Source organism: Rhinopithecus roxellana, chromosome 8 (genome assembly GCF_007565055.1).
Source record: "Rhinopithecus roxellana isolate Shanxi Qingling chromosome 8, ASM756505v1, whole genome shotgun sequence".
NCBI classification, from domain to species: domain Eukaryota; kingdom Metazoa; phylum Chordata; class Mammalia; order Primates; family Cercopithecidae; genus Rhinopithecus; species Rhinopithecus roxellana.
Window position 1 is genome coordinate 58,368,309 of NC_044556.1, and position 20,714 is coordinate 58,389,022.

General features: G+C 36.0%; 1 protein-coding gene across 1 annotated transcript; it reads left to right on the plus strand.

The window, feature by feature from the left end:
• The first annotated feature begins 17,862 nt into the window (after positions 1-17,862).
• On the plus strand, positions 17,863-18,809 carry LOC104677268 (olfactory receptor 10T2). Its single transcript, XM_010382249.2, is given in 2 exon segments — positions 17,863-18,295; positions 18,298-18,809. Coding segments are annotated over 2 exon segments (945 nt in total).
• Positions 18,810-20,714: the final 1,905 nt, after the last annotated feature.

Genomic DNA, 20,714 nt, shown 5'->3' on the forward strand with positions numbered 1-20,714 from the left:
TGTAAATATCATAAAAGTAAAGCCAAATAAATTTTAAATGAAAAATATAAATAAGCATTTCTAAAAGAAGAAATCATAGTCAATTTTTAGAAGAATTTTGAAAAATGTCCAATTGTGTAAACAATTGAAGTAATGCAATTTAAAACAAAGAATTATCACTCTACTGCATCAATCAAATTTTTTAAAAATAATGATTTTATTGTTCTGGAAATGGGAAATGAGATTTTTGATTACACATTATCTTTATGTGGACACTGGCACATGCTTTCTCAAGGCCAGTTTCCAATATGTATCAAAAATTACAAAAATGTGTGTAGACCTAGAATTACTATTTTTTAAATATCCTCAGAAGTAATAATGAATGAGGATTAAGTGCTGCTATATCACAAGGTGTTTTTTCAAGTCACAGTGTAGTAAAATGTGCAAAACTTAAAAGTCCAATGTTAACTATAATACTATGCAATAATTTATGATATTATTATAGGTCTATATTTATTGGTGCAGAAACATATTTACTATGTATTCTATATAAAAAGATAGAAAATGCTGCAGATAATATGATCTCTTCTTTTAAAAATATTACATGTGTTTGTTTTGTGGGGGAGGTCCCAAGACCAACCCCACATTCAAAGCTTTACTACCAGGACTCAAGACTCACAATAGGGTTGTCTTCACAGCTAATATTGATTACAGGAGTTTAATGAGAATTCACCACACAGTCAAATCGTAAGATATAGGCAGTGTCTGGAGGAATCTACCTGCAGACTTCTCATGCTAACTCTCCCCATAGGAGTCATAGTGCATCCTTCCCCAGCAACAAAAATGCAGCAACATCTAGGTTATGTTTCTACCCAGGAAAACCCATTAGAAATGCAGTGTCTGAGGACTTCATTCAGAATTGGTCACATTGGCAACCTCCACCTAGCATGTACCAAAATTCTGCATTCTTTGTACAAACAGAGAGGGACAGTGAGCCACCTTATCAATTAGGGAAAGTTTTGTATAAGGAACTGTTTGCCAGCCAAGTTTTCAGATGCTAGCCAATGGCCAATCTTGCAAGCAGGCTTTCCTAAGAATAGCAGTTCAGGCCTGCCATAAAACTCTTTTCTCCACAGCGTGCACATAGAAAAGTCAGAAACATATGTGAACATATTAATAGAAATGATTGATATCTGGGTGGTAAGAGTACAGATAAAGTTTATTGTCTTCTTAATATATTTATTTATTTTAAATGTTTTATTTTTGTAGTCGTTAATGTGAACTGCATTATGCACCCTAAGTGTAAAGTGAATGGATTTTTGAGTCTGTCACCAGTTGGGAAACCTGGTGCTTTTCTTGATTACACAGTTTAAGCTGCCTGGTGCTGTTTATGGCCATGTTGTTCCCAGGCACACTTCACTTGGCACTGACTGGGCACTGACTCCTCCTCCTACATGGGTGCTTGATCTTCTGTCTCCCATTTTATAGTTTCTGAAGCTAAATCTGCAGTGAATGAATGTCAATGCACGTTTCCTACAGCAAAGGACTTTTTCTAGTCTCATTTCTTTGGTTCTTATATTAAGTATAACACAAATGTTAAAGTTATATTCTTACCCATTTCACTTCATTCTGCATAACAAAATGATGCATTTGCCTCTGGCTTGGCTGTTTCTTTGTTTTGATACCTGTGTTATGATTTACTGCATTTTTTATTTACTTGTTTGGACCTCGGTCCAGATTGTTAAACCTTTCTCTGTCCCTGTTTCATGCTGACCTTAGGTTAATTCTTTCTCCCTATTGGCTCAGGGTGTTTTGCTTACAGAACATCTCTAACCTGCAGTAATGTATCCTAACCCCTTACTAGAACCAATGCTAATACTTCCTAATTGCTATGGTGCATTGAACTTGAAGGAACTAAAAGAGAAAAATCAAAAACGTTACTTTCTCAGCAATTTTCACTATCTTGGATATTCCCAAAACTTAAAATAATAAAAAAATTGAAGAGCCAATAATATTAGTGCTGATCAAATATAGGACACTAGTTCTGCATAACCAGTTAGACACTCTATTTCTATTTTTCCTGTGTTCTCCTGTGCAGAAATTGGCTGATTCTGATGAACAAACCTCTAAAGGCTAGCAAAAGTAGTATCAGATGGTTATAAGCCTTTTTGCAGCCCTGAGGGTCTCAGGGTCTGTCATATGGAAATTGGTTGTATGCTAGCGCACAGATCCAGGCAAAGTATGCAGGAGGCAGGATAATTTTGTATCATCTCTCAACTCCCTGTCTAGGTAAATCCACTTGGTCTTTCCCTGTAGCCATTCCTTGGATTCAACCCTTTCTTCTATTTCTCCCCAAGCATAGACTATCTAGTCAGATATCTTATCCAGGAATGTTTTAGAATCTCAAAGATATCAAAGGTCTTTATGTAATCTCTATTTCACAGAGAAGAAAACCAAGGCTAGAGTGGTAATATAGCTTGCCCAATGTACCACACAGCTGCTTGGTGGCAGGCAAGCTTAGTACTTAGGCCACTTGGTTCTATGCCCAGGCAAAACTCATAAACGTCCCTGATATCTCACTCAACCCATGATCTGGGCAAGTATTGCAAACCCTGCCCAGGGGGGAAGTCTTGTAGGTCATGATGTGAGAGCTATCCAGATCAAGAAATCCATTGCTCCAATGAACACTGTGATGGGGGACCCAGGACTTCTATCCTGACTTTCACACATGCCATTTATTATCTCACAATTGACATAATATTTTTCTTTTATTTTCTGATCATGAAGATTTGTGTAAAGTTTTAAGTAATTTCCTTACACATATTAGGTCAACAAGTGATGGCCAATGTTATTCACAATGCCTCCCCAACCCTAGAGTGTCCAAGGGGGCTTACTACTTAAAAACAAAAGATAGCTGAAGTGGAAGAGGGAGTAAAAAGGACAGAACAAGATAATGGTGAAATTAACGAATCCTCCAAAATCGCCTTTGTATAGTAAGTCCTCATTTACTGTAATAATAATATTATAATAAATATTGTAATAAATCTGAGCTATCCATACATTTGCAAAAGATTGATAAAACCATGATAATTATTTACCCAGTTTTAGGTGAATCAATAAGTAATGGTGATCATAGGAGTGGAGGTTAAATTAAGGAATAAATGCTTGCAAAGAGAACATTGTAAGGAGCACCTCCTACCGCTAGGCAGTTCAAAACAATCACAAATATGGCAGGCTCACTGAACACTTTCAGATCACATCGTTTATCGTCATGCATTTGTATCATTATTGTATAATTTAAAAATTTTTATCTTGAAATAATTTGTATTTATTCATTCACTTTCCAACTCATTTATTTCAGCTCGGGGTTCTGGAAGGCTGAAGCACAAAGCAGGAGCCAAGCCTGAGCAGAACACCATTCCATCACAGGGTGCACTCACACACACCCACACTTACTTAGACTGAGACAATTTAGATATGCCATATTTGTGTGTGTGTGTGTGTGTGTGTGTGTTGTGTGTACTTATGAATGAATGTTGGTATGAAATTTTTATGTCTCTTAACAATTCTCATTAAGGTTTTAAATCAAGGTTTTTCTGCCCTCATAAAATGACTTGGGATTTTTCTTTTATATTCTCTGAAGAATTTGTGAATAGCTGAAATTTTATTATCTTTGTTGAAGCCATTGGGGACTGGATATTTCTTTATTGAAAAGTTTACAAATAATTCAGTTGTTCAATGTTTGTGTAAGTCCCCACTTTCTTCCAAAATAAATCATGCCATGGTTTATTTTATTAACAATTTATTTATTTTCATCTAAATTATACGTAGCTATATATAATATCCTTTACAGTATGTCCTTATTACCTTGTTATTCTCTGCAGCATTGGTAGTTATAGCTCTTTTATAATTTCTGATAATGTATATTGGGCTTTTATTTCACTAATCACTCTCACTAGAGATTTGTCAATTTATTGACACAGATTTATTTTTGTAGTAATTAATGTGAACTGCATTATGCACCCTAAGTGTAAAGTGAATGGACTTTTGAGTCTGTCACCAGCTGGGAAACCTGGTGCTTTTCTTGATTACACAGCTTAAGCTGCCTGGTGCTGTTTATGGCCATGTTGTTCCCAGGCACACTTCACTTGGCACTGACTGGACACTGACTCCTCCTCCTACATGGGTGCTGATAAAAAAACAGTTTTATCAGTTTTTTTAAAAAGAACAAATTTTTGGTTTTGTTGGTATCTGCATGGTAAGTTTGTTTTCTATTTTAACTATTCAAGTCCTATATAACTTTAAAGCTCTACATGCAGTGTTTGGTCTTTCTTCCTTTCTATGTTGAAAAGGAAGTACTTAGAAATATGTAGCCATAAATATATTGATGGGGATATTTATTAATTTTGTTCACTGATGCATGTCCAGAGCTGGAAGGGTGCATGGTACATAACAAGCAATAAATATTTATTGCATACAAAATGAGTAGAATATATTAGAAAATCTCGATATGTTTGTATAAACCATGGAATACTCTGCAGCCATAAGAAAGGATGAGTTCATGTCCTTTGCAGGGACATGGATGAAGCTGGAAACCATAATTCTCAGCAAACTAACACAAGAACAGAAAACCAAACACCGCATGTTCTCACTCATAAGTGGGAGTTGAACAATGAGAACACATGGACACAGGGAGGGGAACATCACACACTGAGGCCCGTCAAGGGGTGGGGGGCTAGGGGAGGGATAGCATTAAAAGAAATACCTAATGTAGGTGACAGGTTGATGTGTGCAGCAAACCACCATGGCATGTGCCTACCTATGTAACAAAACTGCACATTCTGCACATGTACCCCTGAACTTAAAGTATAATAAAAAAAGAAAATCCCCATATGTTTGAAACTTAGAAAGCACACTTGCAAATAATAGTTTAAAAAGAAATCATATATTCACAAGAAAATATCTTTAAATACTGTACATGAAAATTCATGATATTTAACTAAAATAGTACTTAGAAGGAAACATACAGCCATAAATATATTATTTATGTATAGACAATGGTATTATTTTAAAAGATTTGTTAAACTTCCCAAATGATTGTAGATTTTTGCATTTCTTTCTGTAGTTCCGAGTATGTGTATATATATACTGGTGGCTTCCTAATGAATTAAAATTCATGCATTATAAACTGAACCCCTCTATCACAGGTAATTTTGCTATAAAACCTAGTATATCACATTTTAATACATCTACACTACATTCCTTTGGATTTTGAAGCCTTTAGTTATTAAATTTTTACATCTTTATTAGTCAACCTTTGTTAAGTTATTCTCCAATAGCAAATAATGCTAAACTCTAAATGGCTTAGAACCACAAAGCTCTGTTTCCTAAACTAGTTGTGTGTGGGTATCTGCTCTCAAACAGTTCTTCTTTTTTTATTCTGTGATTAAGACTGAAGAAACAGTCCTTAAGAGAATAGCATGCTGTTCTCACTAAGGGAGAAAAAATGGGACGATAGAGCTGTGCCATAGTTCTTAAAACTTCTGCTTAATTTTTACAGCACCCATGGTCAAGAGATTGGCTTGAAATTTTCTTTTATTTTACTATTTTTGTCAGAATTTTTAGTCAATACTATGCTGATGTTCAGTATGTACATATTCAGTCCAGATCTACTCTTTACCATTCTTCACCCAGCTTCCTTCCTCAGAAGTCTGACCTATATGGATCACAGTAACAGGGTGTAAATACAGAAGATATAAAAACTGGGATGCTGCTAATCCCAGATTATTCCATTGTGTATGGTATTTTCCTGTCTCTTCAATTTCCCCTATTCTGATGTGTTATTTATTTTCTAGTGGACCTTGGCTGAAGCAGTGATTAGGAGCAAGAGTGACTTACAAAAAAAATTCCTGAAAACGGGATTCTTGGATTGGGTTGCTTGTATATCTAATGAATACACAGATAACTTCCTTGTTGGGGTAAATGTTCATCCCAGCATTTAATATCTTTTTTTTCTTTTTTTTTTTTCTTTTTTTGAGACGGAGTCTTGCTCTGTCATCCAGGCTGGAGTGTCACGATCTCCCTTCACTGCAACTTGCATCCCCCAGCTTCAAGCGATTCTCCTGCCTCAGCCTCCCGAGTAGCTGGGACTAAAAGCACACACCACTACGCCCAGCTAATTTTTTTGTATTTTTAGTATAGATGGGGTTTCGTCATGTTGGCCAGGCTGGTCTCAAACTCCTGATCTAACATCATTTTAATTACCAAACAAGCACCAGTAATAGCATAGGATGAATTACAAAGGGAGGGCAAGACATTGAGTGATCATGTGGTTGTTGACAATAACAGAGATTTCAGAGATTTCTTAAGCTCCTGGCTTCTTTTTTTTTTTTTTTTTTTTTTTTTTTTCTTTTTACTATCATAGAGAGTAAGAATAGACAAAAGGGAAATTATAAGTAATAAGCATTTTAAAAGATATATGAAAAAATCAAAATGTTTTTATGACAGATTTGAAGGATCATCCAGGGTTTTAGGGCAGCCATGGTTAAGGATGAAGCACACAAACTGATTCATTTAGCTTTCAAATATCAGCCTGACCAGCGCTCTTCTTCTCAATAAGAAGTAACACTCTGAGACTTAAATGGACATTTTTCAGCAGATCCATGTGAGGCTGAGATCTTGATGACCCATTTACTTTAAATTACCCTTACCCCTCCTCCACCACACACACACACACAGGCATACACACCACATCTAAGGTAATCAACCGTCCTCTACATAAAAGACTCGGGGTTGCACCTGAAATAATTGCCCAGTCACTTAACTTTGTTTTTAGGCCTACAACAGGAACTAGATCACAGTGTAATAGGATAGACAGGTACAAGGTTGGCTCTGAGAACAGACAAACTGAAAAATGATAAATAATAATAATAATAATATGCCTTCCAATTTGTATCTGTGGGACTTAAGAGAGTATATTTAGGAAAGAATTGTAAAGATTTTAGCCAAGGGAGAAGAAACATAAATTGGAATTCAATCAAATTCATTGCTATGGGAGTATTCCCTTGGGCTTCAGAATTTAATATATTGGTTCTTGCATCTAAAAGTGGCATTCATATTTTGCTAGTTAATAGATTAAAGAAAACCTAAACTAAACTTGATTTATGGAATAATTGGAAACGCCACATCTTTTAACTCACTATAAAGGAATTAATTCAAAGGTTCAGAGAAATGTATGTGTTGGAAGGAATTATTTGGACAGCCTCCTTGGCTAATCCCTAACCACCATTACATAGGAGACCTAGAAAATAATCACCCACCAATGCATTAATAAATGCATCAATAAATGCATTAGTGATGAGAATATAAACATCTTTGAAGAGTTCTGTAGAAACTGTCATTAGTAAACTAGAGATGATGGTGATGATGCTACAGAGAAATTGAGCTCACTGCTATCAATAAGAGTAACAGTATTCCAGAGGATGGAAGGCAAGAGGTTACATGAAACTGTCAGGGAGAAGATTTGGGAAATAACAAATATAAACCTGAAGTTCAGAGTAACGAGAGGAGTTTTGTCCTGCAGAGCTCTGTAGAAATGGCTAATGCATAAGGGATTTCTAGCAATGAAGCAGATGAGCAGACAACTAAAGTTGTTTGACATTTATTTCATGTCTTACAAACAGGTGAAAGTAAGTTACTAGTGTTTTAATTCACATCCTCCCACCCAATTGCCAATTCAACACCAATTCCCAAACCCAAAACCCCTTGATTGTGAGAGGAGATGGGGAATTTTGAGGAAAGACACAACAGCGTGGTCACAATTATATCCTGAGAATCTTGTTACAATATTTCCCTAGAGAAATTTGCCATCTACTAAGGTATCTGTGTACTGGATAAAGAAAAATACCCAGGTCTTCTAGGGATCATAAGATATACTGTCTATTAACCTGCTCAGATCCCAAGAGACCTAAAATGCCGCTATGATCTACTTTTCAGAGTAAGGACTTATGGAGATGGAATATTAAATGGGGTCTTGGCTCAAGTTTACCAGGGTTTAAGGCTGTTTGAAACTGAGTTTGGCTCCTGTGAAAGTTGATTTTTTTCTTGTTTAATCTTGTTGCTATATATCCCCCTTAAAATGTCAATTCAAAGCTTGGAAAGTTCACCAGCCTCATCACTCTTCAGTGGTTCATGATCTATATATTTGCCCTTTACCTCCATGTGTCTCAACCTCTTGACATTTTGGTAATAATCTTCCAGAATTGTCAGATTCTCCTTGGGAGGTAATTACTCCCAAATACCAGGACAATATCCCAGGTTACTTGATTTTCCTGAATCCTAATTCTTTGTTAAAGTCTGATGCCTTCAGAATAATTTTTTTTCCAATATTTTGTGTAGTTGTTCTAGTTATTACTAGTCTGTGGGTTGACTGAAATTTTCTAGCTCACTATTCCCCAAAGAGGAATAGTGAGGAATATATTTTAACTAAAGTAAATATCCTTTAATATAATATATACACTACATGGCACATAAATCATAAGGGTTTAGCTTAATGAAAGTGTTACAAATTGAACATACCTAATAAATAACTTCAATATTATGAGAACCCTGTAGGGTTTCATTGTACTGCCTCTCGGGTATTACATTTCTAAATATAACTTCTATCCTGACTTCTACCACTATCATTTTGACCTTTCCTTGGTCATTATATAAATGGAATCATACTGTGCTTGGCCTGTATCTCTACATATCATGTCTATGATAATCTTATTTTCTTTCTGTTTTTCTTCAGCAGACTTTATTTTTAGAGCATATTTAGGTTCACAGAAAAAAATGCAAAGAAAATATCAAATCCCCTTGTGGCCTCCCTATCCTGCACAGTTTTTCCTATTATTAACATCCTGAATTATTGCAGTGCATTCTTTATTTGTTAAACCAATGTTGACACATTATTATTAGCCTAAGTCAATATATTTTACATTTGGGTTCATACTACATATTTTCAGAACTGCATAATATCGTAGGTCACAATTACAGTATTATACAGAATAGTTTCACTGTCCTAAAAACGCCTTGGGCCCCACTTATTTTTCCCGCACCTCCTTCTCTGAATCCCTGGAAATCACCAGTGGTCATTTTATTATTTCAGTAGTGTTGCTTTTTCCAGAATGTCATGTAGTTGGGATCACGTAGTATATAGGCTTTTCAGACAGCTTTTTTTCTCTTAGCAATATACATTTAAGGTTCCTCAATGACTTTTCATGGCTTGATAGCCCATTTATTTTTCTTTTTTTTAATTTTCATTCTTTACTTCTTTTTTTATGTACTTTAAGTTTTAGGGTACATGTGCACAACATGCAGGTTTCTTACATATGTATACATGTGTCATGTTGGTGTGCTGCACCCATTAACTCATCATTTACATTAGATATATCTCCTAATGCTATCCCTCTCCCCTCCCTCCTCTGCCACCCCACAACAGGCCCCAGTGTGTGATGTTCCCCTTCCTGTGTCCAAGTGTTCTCATTGCTCAGTTCCCACCTATGAGTGACAACATGCGGTGTTTGGTTTTTTTTCCTTGCCATAGTTTGCTGAGAATGATGGTTTCTAGCTTCATCCATGTCCCTACAAAGGACATGAACTCATCCTTTTTTATAGCAGCATAGTATTCCATGGTGTATATGTGCCACATTTTCTTAATCCAGTCTATCATTGATGGACATTTGGGTTGGTTCCAATTCTTTGCTATTGTGAATAGTGCTGCAGTGAACATACATGTGCATATGTCTTTATAGCAGCATGATTTAGTAATGGGATGGCTGGGTCAAATGGTATTTCTAGTTCGAGATCCTTGAGGAATCACTACACTGTCTTCCACAATAGCTGAAATAGTTTACAGTCCCACCAACAGTGTAAAAGTGTTCCTATTTCTCCACATCTGCTCCAGCACTTGTTGTTTCCTGATTTTTTAATGATCGCCATTCTAACTGGTGTAAGATGGTACCTCATTATGGTTTGGGTTTGCATTTCTCTGATGGCCAGTGATGATGAGCATTTTTTCATGTGTCTGTTGGCTGCATAAATGTCTTCTTTTGAGAAGTGTCTGTTCATATCCTTCGCCCACTTTTTGATGGGGTTGTTTTTTTCTTGTAAATTTGTTTGAGTTCTTTGTAGATTCTGGATATTAGCCCTTTGTCAGATGAGTAGATTGCAAAAATTTCCTCCCATTCTGTAGGTTGCTTGTTCACTCTGGTGGTCGTTTCTTTTGCTGTGCAGAAGCTCTTTAGTTTAATCACATCCCATTTGTCAATTTTGGCTTTTGTTGCCATTGCTTTTCTGTTTTAGTCATGAAGTCCTTGCCCATGCCTATGTCCTGAATGGTATTACCTAGGTTTTCTTCTAGGGTTTTTATGGTTTTCGTTCTAACATTTAAGTCTTAAGTCCATCTTGAATTAACCTTTGTATAAGGTGTACGGAAGGGATCCAGTTTCAGCTTTCTACATATGACTAGCCAGTTTTCCCAGCACCATTTATTAAATAGAGAATCCTTTCGCCATTTCTTGTTTCTCTCAGGTTTGTCAAAGATCAGATGGTTGTGGATGTGTGGAATTATTTCTGAGGACTCTGTTCTGTTCCAGTGGTCTATATCTCTGTTTTGGTACCAGTACCATGCTGTTTTGGTTACTGTAGCCTTGTAGTGTAGTTTGAAGTCAGGTAGCGTGATGCCTCCAGCTTTGTTCTTTTGACTTAGGATTGTCTTGGCAATGTGGGCTCTTTTTTGGTTCCATATGAACTTTAAAGTAGTTTTTTCCAATTTTGTGAAGAAAGTCATTGGTAGCTTGATGGGAATGGCATTGAATCTATAAATTACCTTGGGCAGTATGGTCATTTTCACAATATTCATTCTTCCTATCCATGAGCATGGAATGTTCTTCCATTTGTTTGTGTCCTCTTTTATTTCACTGAGCAGTGGTTTGTAGTTCTCCTTGAAGAGGTCCTTTACATCCCTTGTAAGTTGGATTCCTAGGTATTTTATTCTCTTTAAAGCAATTGTAAATGGAAGTTCACTCATGATTTCGCTCTCTGTCTGCTATTGATGTGTAAGAATTTTTGTGATTTTTGCACATTGATTTTGTATCCTGAGACTTTGCTGAAGTTACTTATCAGCTAAAGGAGATTTTGGGCTGAGACGATGGGGTTTTCTAAATATACAATCACGTCATCTGCAAACAGGAACAATTTGACTTCTTTTTTTCCTAACTGAATACCCATGATTTCTTTCTCCTGCCTGCTTGCCCTGGTCAGAATTTCCAACACTGTTGAATAGGAGTGGTGAGAGAGGGCATCTCTGTCTTATGCTAGTTTTCAAAGGGAATGCTTCCAGTTTTTGCCCATTCAGTATGATATTGGCTGTGGGTTTGTCATAAATACCTCTTCTTATTTTGAGATATGTCCCATCAATACCGAATTAATTGAGAGTTTTTAGCATGAAAGGCTGTTGAATTTTATTAAAGGCCTTTTCTGCATCTATTAAGATAATCATATGGTTTTTGTCTTTGGTTCTGTTTATATGCTGGATTACATTTATTGATTTGTGTATGTTGAACCAGCCTTGCATACCAGGGATGAAGCCTACTTGATCATGGTGGATAAGCTTTTTGATGTGCTGCTGGATTCGGTTTGGCAGTATTTTATTGAGGATTTTTTCATCGATGTTCATCGGGGATATTGGTCTAAAATTCTCTTTTTTTGTTGTATCTCTGCCAAACTTTGTTATCAGGATGATGCTGGCCTCATAAAATGAGCTGGAGAAGATTCCCTCTTTTCCTACTGATTGGAATAGTTTCAGAAGGAATGGTACCAGCTCCTCTTTGTACCTCTGGTAGAATTCGGCTGTGAATCCATCTGGTCCTGGACTGCTTTTGGTTGGTAGGCTATTAATTATTGCCTCAATTTCAGAGCTTGTTATTGGTCTATTCAGGGATTCAACTTCTTCCTGGTTTAGTCTTGGGGGAGTGTATGTGTCCAGAAATTCATCCATTTCTTCTAGATTTTCAAGTGTATTTGCATAAATGTGTTTATAGTATTCTCTGATGGTAATTTGTATTTCTGTGGGATTGGTGGTGATATCCCCTTTATCATTTTATATTGTGTCTATGTGATTCTTCTCTCCTTTCTTCTTTATTAGTCTTGTTAGTGGTTTATCAGTTTTGTTGATCTTTCCAAAAAACAAGCTCCTGGATTCATTGATTTTTTGAATGATTTTTTGTGTCTCTATCTCCTTCAGTTCTTTTCTGATCTTTGTTATATCTTGTCTTCTGCTAGCTTTTGAATGTGTTTACTCTTGCTTCTCTAGTTCTTTTAATAGTGATGTTAGGGTGTCAATTTTAGATCTTTCCTGCTTTCTCTTGTGGGCATTTAGTGCTATAAATTTCCCTCTACACACTGCTTTAAATGTGCCCCAGAGATTCTGGTATGTTGTGTCTTTTTTCTCATTGGTTTCAAAGAACATCTTTATTTCTGCCTTCATTTCGTTATATAACCCGTAGTCAATCAGAAGCAGGTTTTTCAGTTTCCATGTAGTTGTGCGGTTTTGAGTTTCTTCATCCATTTATTTTTCTATTTATCTATTCTTTCACCAATACCACACTGTCTTGATTACTGTAACTTTACGGTAAGTCTTCAGTTCAGATAGTGTCAGTTCTTCAACTTTGTTCCTCTCCTTCAATATGTTTTAAAATGTTGATTTTATTTTTATTCATACAAGGTAAGACCAGCAGATCAATAGATGACTGCCATTGAAAGACAGTTGATGACTTAGAGTTCCTGAGTGCCTCAGTGGGAAGGTGGCATACCACCCCATGTACCATGGGGAGAACACAGAGCACAAAGTTCAGTTGTAGGCAGAAAGCAAAGAGAAGTTTTGGAGAGCCTTTATAGTGATTTTGAGGCAAAGCAAGGTAAGTGATTTTGAGCAGGTTTAGAATTGGCTAGTTTAAACAGTTTCACTGGGTTCCAGGACTATTCTTAGTTCCCTGGTGCCTGGCCCTGGCGTGATTAGGATAAAGGAAACAGTGTCCCTCAGTCCAAGAGCATGCAAAAATAGGCAGTTGTGGGTATGACTTCTGGGTGTGTTTGATTGCACATGAAATGAAACTTGTTTGTTATCTCTATGAATTGCTAACCCTAGAAGGGTCAGTTTTTCCTGGTCAGGAAGGCCCCAGATATAAAAACATTGAATATGGAAACTAGAAAACAAGTTTAATATCTAATTTTTGACTCCCCCATTTGTTAGATTCTGGTCTTTAATTTCTCTCCATCTCATTCTGTGATTCTCTCAAATCAACAGCTTGGGTTTGTAATTTCATCCAGATAAATAAATATCCTCAGAACAGAAGCAATTTCCATTGTTCCTGTATGGATTTTGCTTTCTTCAGATTTTGGCTAAAAATTCTTACTATACCTTCAGTTTGTCAATAGGTTTCTAAAAATTTTTTAAATATTTTCCCAGCAATTTTGTTTCCAGAAAGAAAGTTTTCTCATGTGACAAGCCAAGCCACTACCAGAGTAGGAGTTCTCAGTCTTCCTCCTCATTCCTTTTTCCTTTGAGTGTCCTAGGCACAAAACATTTAGTATTGACTTTTTACTCCTAATTCTTATATTTCTACTTGGCTTGTTATTCCAGAATGTTTTTGTTCATAAAAACATTTGCTGAATCTCAGCCCTGGTTGTGGTAAGGCGATCCCTGCTGGGGGTGCTCATCCTTGTAGCTCCCCTGTCGTTAATGTCACAATAACACTGAGCATCATTATACCTCTTATTACATATAGATTTGCTTACATCTGTCTTCTCTACTAGAGCAGATCAATTCACATATTTTATCTTTGTATCACTATAATGCTTTATATACTGCTCTCTAAATCATGGCACTCAATGAATGGTTGCTGGATGAAAGTCATTTCCTTGCAATAATTCCTAGGAGAGAATTAAGATATTCAGTTCTTTGAATTTTTTACAAAGCTTTGTTTTAGGAGAACAAAGACTACTTATGTAATTCCCAAAAGTGCCAAGCATACCTGCACTCACCAACCCCTGCCTTCATCTCTTATGCCTTATCAAAACAGTTTTATTGTATATCTCCTGGTTGGAGAATTTGGTTTCTCCTTCCATTTCAACATTTTGTAGCCTTGATGTCAGAAAATCACTGGAATACTTATGTACACTTGTAGTGCTGTGCAGAGATCAAATGTTTTATTGCCATTTGAATTCTTTTCTTCTGGTATTAAATAATATGTCCTTGTTCAAGGTTAGTCATTTATTTTCTCTCTTGGTTTAGCTCTTATTGAGTCTCAGAAGGCCTTACTCCTTAGAATCCCAGAAGGCTATAAATATTCTCAAATACAATTATATAGAATCTGAATTGACATATGAATATAGACCAGACTATTTTCAGCTCTTATTTAAGACTTTAAAAGGTTTGGACAATTAAGTCTGCATATAAGCTCTTTATGTAATGCTTCAATGCATTTTCTTCCAATTATTTAATCTTCCAGGACAGATGTCATTGATTTTACAACTGACTTTCTGCTGCCTCTTTCAATATTTAAAAGACCTACCAGACTATAAGTCAGCAAACTCACATGACAGCTTCGGTGATCTTTTGAACAAAAGTAGGTAAGTCTATTTTCTTTTTCAGTTACTATCAAAAGAAAGAAATAGTTCCTACCAAAAATTCAGATGTGAATTCAGTTGCATAGTTTTTATTGTTATAAAAGTATCCGAGCCAAAGTAAAACTTTATTTGCTCTTTTCTTGAAGTAAAAAAGCTTCCACTCTGATAGAGTGCACACACACACACAAATACAGACACATACACACCCATAGACACCCACCCCATCTTAATGTATCAAATTTAAATGCTGAGGGGCCAAACAACAGAAGTAACTAGAAAAACATGAAAACTCATCAGTGTCGATTTGTCTTTCTTAAATAAAAGATGATTTTGAGAAAAATAAACATTTAAGAATGACATGAATTATAGTAGAACAGAGAATACATTCTGGAAAAAAAAAGCATATGAAAAAACTCATAAACAAAAGAAGAATTAAACCATGCCATAATTTATTAAGTATTTAATTAGTGTCTGTTATGTGCCCAGTTTTGTTTGCAGCTGCTGCAGATTGTTTAGAATACATTGCTATGCCCCCTGCCTCAAAGAAAGAATGTAAATAGGGTTATGAGGCATCTACATAGGCAAATTGATTTATAAAGTACTACAAGATAGTACCTAACCTGTTCTCATACATGCATGATTTTAAAATCCCTAAGGGCTACAAAGAGAATGAGCTATCTGTATGGACTCTAGTAGGCAGGGAAGCTTTATTGGAGAACATGGGACATGACAGGGATTTGAATATGAAAAACAATGGACAACACAAGTACATGAAGCAACCTGAAAAACAGATATGAAAACAATACTAGCGTTGTGGCCAAGATTAGAGGATATTTTGTATATGACCAAATTCTCATGTAAGTCACAAAAAAAAGAAGCTGATGATTTAGGGAGACATTGAAAGTTGTTTGATTCATAAAACTGTGATTTTAATTAAGCAACATCCCCTGGACCTTCCTTGCCTTCGAGTGTTTTCATCAATCATATCCTTGATTTGCATATTTTCCTACCCCTTTTTCCTTTTTTCTTATTTCCCTAATCATAGGATTAAACAGAATGAAACTCATGTTGTAAAATTTGATAATTCAAATCTTGGATAATTAAAATGAAATTATTCCAGAAAAGTCAGAAATGCTAAAATAAGTTTTACTTGAGCAAGCAGTGCAAAACTATGCTTTAGTCCTTTGGGAAAAGTATATGGGCAAATCATCTTCTCATAAGGTAAAGAATGGGTGCCATAAAATGTGGTAAGTAGAAAGTGGATTTGAAGTTAGAAGACTTGAATTCTGGTACTAGATCTACCACTTGAGTATGTTATTTAATTTTTTGACATTCTAATCAAGTCAAAATCTTTTAGCATATGATAAATCACAAACTATGTTATATTCTAGGGACTCACTTTTTAATTAAAAAAGGTTATTCCTGCATTTAAGAAGCTTATAATCTATAAAGAGTGCCAAATATATAAGGAGGTATGTTCAACGCGACATGTTAAATGTAAGGATAAGGATGTTCACAGGTTACTCTGCCCAGGAGAGGGCACTTAGTACACTTGCCTTACCTGTGAGATAGAGACAGACACTTCGGCTATCTACCAGGATGTTAGAGTCAAAATGAGGTAGCTTAGGTGAAAACATCTTATTTTCTGCAAGGTCTGATACAAAGGAAAAAGCTGTTGTAACAGGTGTGTGGAACTACCTAAGCAAATAAACCACAACAGAGATGATGAACAATGAACAAACCCAAGTGTGTCATGTCAAACAACTCCTAACATTTTATAGACATTAAAGTAGCCAACAAGTTGGGAGATGTTGAGTTGTGCAAATATTACATCTGGTTTCTCCTGGATCTCTGAAACTGATTCTGAAAGTAAAAATGATTAGGGCTCTGGAAGGAGGAATAACCTAGACTATAAGATAATGAGAAGTTCCTGAGATAGTTTCTTCTCTTTCTATTTAGCACTTTCTGGCTATTTTATTTGCAAGAGATTCAAGGTGTGTTCATGTTATTTCCTCTCCTTTCTTCAGTAGAAAGAAGACTTAACCTAAGACTTCCTGCTCCACCCCATCCCTAGGGATTATCAATCTATTTTGTTTCATAGACAGATATGCCATAACCTTGTGACTCAGGTTTTACACTCGTGTCCCTTCACAATTCCAGAAACATACAGAACAAGTGTCGTAGAATCATAAAAAAGAATTCAAAGGCTATAGACTCCTTAGATTAAAAAGGGTAGATTTATTAAAGAACCCTAATTTGATCATTCCACAATGTATACATGTATCCAAACATCACATAATACCCCATAGGTATAATTATTAGTTGCTAATACAAAATAAAATTTAAAAAGAAAATAATTTTTAATGTAAATATGACAGTTCTTTCTTTAACTGTGTATATTTAAATTTTTGCTCAATTTTGAAAAAAGAATCTCAAGGATAAGAACACACGAGTCAAATGCAGGGAAACTCTGTCCTGATTTAAGGGTCCAGGCTCTTCTAGTGTTCGAGTACCAAACCAGGATATTTGCCTCTCAACTCCTTAGTTGTAAAAGCAGCTAACACATAGATTGGAGTTACTATGTGTTAAGTACTGTTTCAAGTACTTTACTGATATCATCTAAGTTAATTCTTATAATAATCTTATATAATATCTTCTATTATTATTTATGTCTTACAAATGACAAAAACTGTCACACTGAAGTTCACAGCTCTAAGTGCAAAGGCAAGTTTCAAACTCTAGCATTCTGGTTCCTGAGTTCATGCTCTAAGGCACAGTGTTTTAGTGCCTTTACAATAATGCTAATTAAATGGATTGTTATATTAGGAAAAGAAAGCAAATTACTAAGTTAGAATATACACCCAAAGACCAAATACATACAGTACAAGAAAACCAATTTAAATTTTCTATTCCATATTAAAAGTAATGTTCTTCTTAAACTGAGAGAATTTTTTCATTTTGTTAAATAGTTGGATTCTTTTAACTTTGGGGTATGTATATACTGTAGATAATCATTTCTCTGTTACTTCAGATTAATAATTTACTGGAAAAATCATTAAAGAGGCTGTCTATATCTATATAGCCTAAGAGAAAGAGATGTTAATATTGTGAATCTGACAATATACTTAAAGTGAAGGTGTTAGGAAAATGTTCTTATTACAATGATAGTTATCATTTTGTCTCTTTCAAACACATTCACAGAAAGTTATTCAGATGCAAGGTTTCAGCAAAACCACTGTGGTTACACAGTTCATCCTGGTGGGTTTCTCCAGCCTGGGGGAGCTCCAGCTGCTGCTTTTTGTCATATTTTTTCTCCTATACTTGACAATCTTGGTGGCCAATGTGACCATCATGGCCGTTATTCGCTTCAGCTGGACTCTCCACACTCCCATGTTTGACTTTCTACTCATCCTTTCATTTTCTGAGTCCTGCTACACTTTTGTCATCATCCCTCAGCTGCTGGTCCACCTGCTCTCAGACACCAAGACCATCACCTTGATGGCCTGTGCCAACCAGCTCTTCTTCTTTCTTGCTTTTGCTTGCACCAACTGCTTCCTCATTGCTGTGATGGGATATGATCGCTATGTAGCCATTTGTCACCCTCTGAGGTACACGCTTATCATGAACAGAAGGCTGGGGTTGGGGCTGATTCTCTCTCAGGAGCCACAGGTTTCTTTTTTGCTTTGGTGGCCACCAACCTCATTTGTGACATGCCTTTTTGTGACCCCAACAGGGTTAACCACTATTTCTGTGACATGGCACCTGTTATCAAGTTAGCCTGCACTGACACCCATGTGAAAGAGCTGGCTTTATTTAGCCTCAGCATCCTGGTAATTATGGTGCCTTTTCTGTTAATTTTCATATCCTATGGCTTCATAGTTAACATCATCCTGAAGATCCCTTCAGCTGAGGGAAAGAAGAAGGCCTTTGCCACCTGTGCCTCACACCTCACTGTGGTCTTTGTCCACTATGGCTGTGCCTCTATCATCTCTCTGCAGCCCAAGTCCAAGTCTGCCTCAGACAAGGATCAGTTGGTGGCAGTGACCCACACAGTGGTTACTCCCTTACTTAGTCCTCTTGTCTACAGTCGGAGGAACAAGGAGGTAAAAACTGCATTGAAAAGAGTTCTTGGAATGCCTGTGGCAACCAAGATGAGCTAACAAAAAATAAAAATAAAATTACGATAGTCACAGAAGAAATCAAAGGCATAAAATTTTCTGACCTTTGAGGCAGATACTGTCTCAGACAGTATTTCCAAGGATTAAGACTACTGTTGCCTTTTTATTTTCTCCTACTCCAAAAAAAAAAAAAAAAAAAAAAAAAAAAAATGCAAGTCAATCTACACACTATATTGTCCAATGTCTAGTTTAAAAGAAAGAATTCACACTTGGCAAAAAGAGAAAACCATGAGAGTTTTTCAAGGAAAGACATGACCAAAACAAATATAAGGACAAGAATTGCTTTTCCTGTTAGAGAGACAGAAGAACAGGGTCTGCAGTCGCTGGGAGCATTTTATCCAGGACACAGGCATTCATCTAGTAATACATTTATCTGTGTACCAAGTCCCAGTCAAAGAAGAAAAATGAAAATGAACAAATATATAGTTTATGGTGGTTGGGACTGGTTAGGTGAGAAGATGAACACTGAAAAAAAATATGATAATGCAAGATAATCAGATCAGTTAAAAGAATATAAATAAAGGGTTATGAGAATCAAAGGAACTAGTATTTATTCCATCTAAAAGAGAAAAAGATTTAGAATAACTGGGATGAAAAGAGGGGAGAGAAAATTTAAACTGGGCCTTAAATGGAGAACAAGATATTAATACTAAGAAACTGGGTTTTACAGTGACAAAAATGTTAGTGGATATTACCAGAATTGTTGATAATTCTAGATTTTTATTATGCTAATTATCAATTAAACATTATTTTTGTTTGTAGGTCTTGTTTTGTTTTCACTTAGCTATATGTTTAAGTCTTTCAGATGATGTAATTTTATTTAATAATAGACTAAAAATAAACAATAATGACATCCTCATACTTGCTGATTAAATAGAACACAGGGCTCTGAAGAGGCAAAAACGGCTGTAATCTCTATGATGATCATAGCGTAATACTTATAAGAACCTAACATTTTATTGATTACAATAATATAATTTGAATTATAAACACTGATCAGGATTGATTTTAAATCTAAACTATCATTTTCAAGCTACGTAATTTAAGAAATGTTATTTAAAACTATTAAAATCAATGAACCTTGAATTTTTTCATCCGGACAAGATTTCTTTTTGAGTAAATATGTGAACTGTCTCATTTTCACAGTGCTTGGATTCTAGTTAAGGGAGCCAATTACTGTTAATTAGATCCTTTTTCTGCCCAGAGACTCAATCCATACTAGAATTACAACCTGCTGATTTGTTAAAATTATGTTACATCTCACAAATGAAAAGCTGAAATGTCATTATTTGTATGACTGTGAAAATTACGTGTAAATTTTTTTTGAGACAAGATTTTACTCCCATCACCCAGGCTGGAGCGCAGTGGCGCCATCTTGGCTCACTGCAGCTTCCACCTCCCGGTATTCAAGCTATTCTGGAGCTTCAGCCTCCCAAAGAACTGGGACCACAGGCGCCCACAACCATGCTGGGCTAATTTTTGTGTTTTTTTATAGAGACAGGGTTTCACCATGTTGGCTAGGCTGGTTTCAGACTCTTGTCTTCAAGAGGGCTGCCTGCCTCACCCTCCCAAAGTGCTGGAATTACAGGAATGAGCCAACGCCCCTGGCCAAAAATATTTTTATATAGCAAACTAACCAGCATGCTCTATTCCCTCTGTAAAGCACCCTGACTAATTTCCATGGCACAATAAACACTCATGTTTAATAGATTACTTTCTATTGTGCCTGCATGTTTCTGCCCCTACAAGTTGTGGTGGGGATTGGGGGTTATGCTCAAAACCACCTCTGACAGTTGTATTTATTATTCTATTTATTCTACTTGTAAAATGTACTGTGTAACCTAATAAAGTATAATTGTTTTCAATACCAAAGACAAGAGACAGCTG